At 50.8% G+C, this 3,005-nt stretch overlaps 3 protein-coding genes across 3 annotated transcripts in view; 1 reads left to right on the top strand and 2 right to left on the bottom strand.

Annotated features, from left to right (window-relative positions):
* Positions 1 to 151: 151 nt before the first annotated feature.
* MCYG_01705 (SNARE domain-containing protein) lies at positions 152 to 1,040 on the top strand (the record flags this gene model as incomplete). Its single annotated transcript, XM_002848725.1, has 3 exons — positions 152 to 189; positions 249 to 907; positions 964 to 1,040. The coding sequence occupies 3 exons, from the start codon at positions 152 to 154 to the stop codon at positions 1,038 to 1,040; spliced, it is 774 nt and encodes a 257-aa protein (XP_002848771.1).
* A 60-nt stretch (positions 1,041 to 1,100) lies between these two features.
* On the bottom strand, positions 1,101 to 2,393 carry MCYG_01704 (NAP family protein; the record flags this gene model as incomplete). Its single annotated transcript, XM_002848724.1, has 3 exons — positions 1,101 to 1,246; positions 1,307 to 2,182; positions 2,261 to 2,393. 3 exons carry the CDS (start codon positions 2,391 to 2,393, stop codon positions 1,101 to 1,103), a joined length of 1,155 nt encoding a protein of 384 aa, XP_002848770.1.
* A 295-nt stretch (positions 2,394 to 2,688) lies between these two features.
* MCYG_01703 (nitrogen metabolite repression regulator NmrA) overlaps positions 2,689 to 3,005 on the bottom strand; it is a gene marked incomplete at both ends in the record, with an annotated part of 1,123 nt that continues 806 nt past the window's right edge. The window contains one exon of the mRNA XM_002848723.1: positions 2,689 to 2,919. Coding sequence (XP_002848769.1) covers positions 2,689 to 2,919 — 231 coding nt within the window. The remainder of the gene's footprint in view (positions 2,920 to 3,005) is intronic.

Genomic DNA, 3,005 nt, shown 5'->3' with positions numbered 1-3,005 from the left:
GGCGCGAAGGAACAGATTGTCGTGCTCATGTGATGACACGAAGTTAGATATATCACATCTTGCACTATCTATCTAGAAGACAACTATTAGATCTCTCTTGATTTCTCTTATTTATATATATATAGACATACATCTTCTCGGGCTGTCCATCATGAACTCTGATACTGACCCCTTTCTCCAAGTACAAGCGTATGTCATTATGACCACTTCTATCAAGGGAATCAACAAATCTAACCGAGTATCTATAGAGACATCCTATCTACTCTCTCTACGACTCGTCCGCTGTTCTCCTCATACCAACGTATCCGATCTCTGGCAACCTCCCCGTCAAGTCCGGAACTTATCCAAGCCCGTGAAGAGCTCGAGGCAACAGTCGCAGACCTCAGCGCAGACCTAAAAGACCTCGTCGAGAGCGTGCAAGCTATCGAATATGATCCCTACAGATACGGCCTGGAGCTCGACGAGGTCGAACGACGTCGAAAACTGGTGGATGATGTAGGCAAGGAGATCGAGGAGATGCGTGAGGAGCTTCGGCGGACCGTACATGAGAACCCGGGAGCGCCGGGAGCGGTTGGCAAGAGAACAGCTGGCCCCGGAGCCGGAACAGGGCTTCCTGCTCCGTCTACGTTTGATAACCTGCTTGATGAGGATGGGCAGGATCGCGGGGAGGATTATTACTCTGAGATGGAGCAGCAAAGGCAGGTTGAGCTGATGCAGGATCAGGACCAGCAGCTCGACGGGGTGTTTAGGACGGTGGTGAATTTGCGGCAGCAGGCTGATGATATGGGGAGGGAGCTGGAGGATCAGTCTGAGATGCTGAAGGATGTTGATACCCTTGCTGAACGGGTGGGTGGCAAGCTACAGGATGGTGTGAAGAGGGTTGGACATATTATCAAGAAGAATGAAGGTAAGCCTTTTCCTAGATTCATACGTTACGGGTGAGAGACTGATATGAAAAAATAGATACCATGTCGAGCTGCTGCATTGCGGTATTGATTATGGTACTGATCCTGCTTTTAGTTCTGGTATTAATCCTCTAATATACACCAAGATCATATGGTTACAAAACGAAATATGGAAAAGAAGGAGACAGCGACAGTTTAGGCCTTCTTAGCCTTCTTGCGAGGCCTCTCTTCCTTTTCTTCCTCTTCGTCTTCGTCTTCATCCCCAGCAACAAGAGCTTCCATCTCCTCGACATCGAGATCCTCGAAATCTTCAAAGTCATTGGGGACCATGTACGAGTCAACTATTACGTTGTCAGTGGGAGGAAAGCAAGAGAAAGGCTAGAGAAAAAAGACGAGCTTACCATAGCACTGAAGAGCTTCGGGCCAGACCTCTTCACTAAACGCAATGGCAACATTTTGACCGTCAGCGAAGATCTCAGCAATGGCTAAAGAGTCCTCTTCGTCTTCTTCCTCGTCATCGTCGTCATCGTCGTCTCCTGGGACCTTCTCGCCCTTGCGCATCTTCTCCGTGGTCTCCTGGTCCTCCTTCCTGGCGGCCTGAGACTCCTTCTCAGAAACATCAGCGCCACGGTATCCGAACCAGGCGAAGAAGCTCAACCCAGCAGGGCTAGTGCCATCTTCGTCGCCGTCTTCCTCTCCTTCGTTATCGGGAGCAGCATCGGCCTCTACCTTGGCTGCAAGTTCGACCAGCTTCTCGAACTCGGGCAGGTTCATGCGCTCATCCTCGCTGATTTTTTCCTTCTTCTGCTTCTTGAGGAAAGCCTTCTCGGCATCTGCCAGGTCGCACGCAGCATCCAAGAGACCATGGGTGGGGTCCATGTCTTTTTTCCACTGGATGCGCACGGGTTCAGACACCAAGCCTTCCCAGACACGACGTTTTCCAGCGGCAGTGATCTTGAGCTCCCTGCGCCAATGGAAGTCCTTGACAAGCTTGGCATTCTCGAACCACACATTGGCGTCACCAGTGTCGAATTCGAAGGTGAATCGCAGAGATCGTGGCTCTCCTTCACCCTTCTCGTCGATGCCGATGCGCTCGATGTTCAGGTTCTTCAGACAGGAGTTGAAGATCTCAGAGTCGGAGGGAAGGATGAACTCGTCCACCTCAGCGGGGAGGTTAGAGAAGACGCGAGGCCAAAAGCCATGTTCCTGCAGCTTGGATGCGATCAACTCGTTGCGTTTGGCGTAGACAGGGCGCATAATGTTTACGCCCACACGCACTGCCCAGACATTAGCATCATCTCAACCAACGGAAGTAGGGAATAGATAGAATGAATAATTGAACAAGACTAGCTTACTGTGTTCGACTTGTGCGTCTGCAATCTCATCCTGTAGCAAGGTCATATCGCGCTCGAGTTCCTTGGGGAGCTGCCTGGCGGGCATCTCTACCCTCTCGAGCAGCGGAACCTGGTCGTCTCCGTTGTCTGCCATGTTTTCCGATCGCGTACGTGAGTAGATGGCGATGGCCTTGACAATGGATGGAAAAGAGGGATGAAGATGAAGTGGATGAAGAAGTGGAAGCTGGCGGATGGAATTTTCTTGCTGCAAAAATATTGACTAAGCTTGAACTTGGCGGGTTTTAGCTCGGAGATAGCAAGATGAACAGAACAGAAGACGATAAAGAAGAAGATAGTATTGATTGTAGATGGAACTTTTGATATGTAGATTAATAGATCATTCCTGCTTATAGGTATCATTACTCTGTGGTATGCTCATAAGTATAGCATCACAGCATCCAGTCAAGGCCATTGGCCTCCTCCTCGACCGGAAAGGCCTCTCGCGCATACTCCTCCATGCTCCTCCATCCCTCCCACAGGCTGCGCGCCTCCTCCACGACAGGCAGTGGGATGACACCGTCCGGCCCTGGCTCAAGAGACGTCCGTGCAGGAGTATGAAACTCTGGGTTCGGGAAATACGGCGCTTTCATCTGTCCGAACAGGACCTCGATGCCTTCTAGCTGTTCGCGGTAGCCGGAAGGGATAGAGACTTTGATTTCATCTCTAGGACACCATTTGTACCTGCAGGGTCGTTGGAGGGCACGAA

This window comes from Microsporum canis, genomic scaffold (assembly GCF_000151145.1).
Source record: "Microsporum canis CBS 113480 supercont1.2 genomic scaffold, whole genome shotgun sequence".
In the NCBI taxonomy this organism is placed as follows: domain Eukaryota; kingdom Fungi; phylum Ascomycota; class Eurotiomycetes; order Onygenales; family Arthrodermataceae; genus Microsporum; species Microsporum canis.
This window is presented reverse-complemented; position numbering and strand designations above follow the sequence as displayed.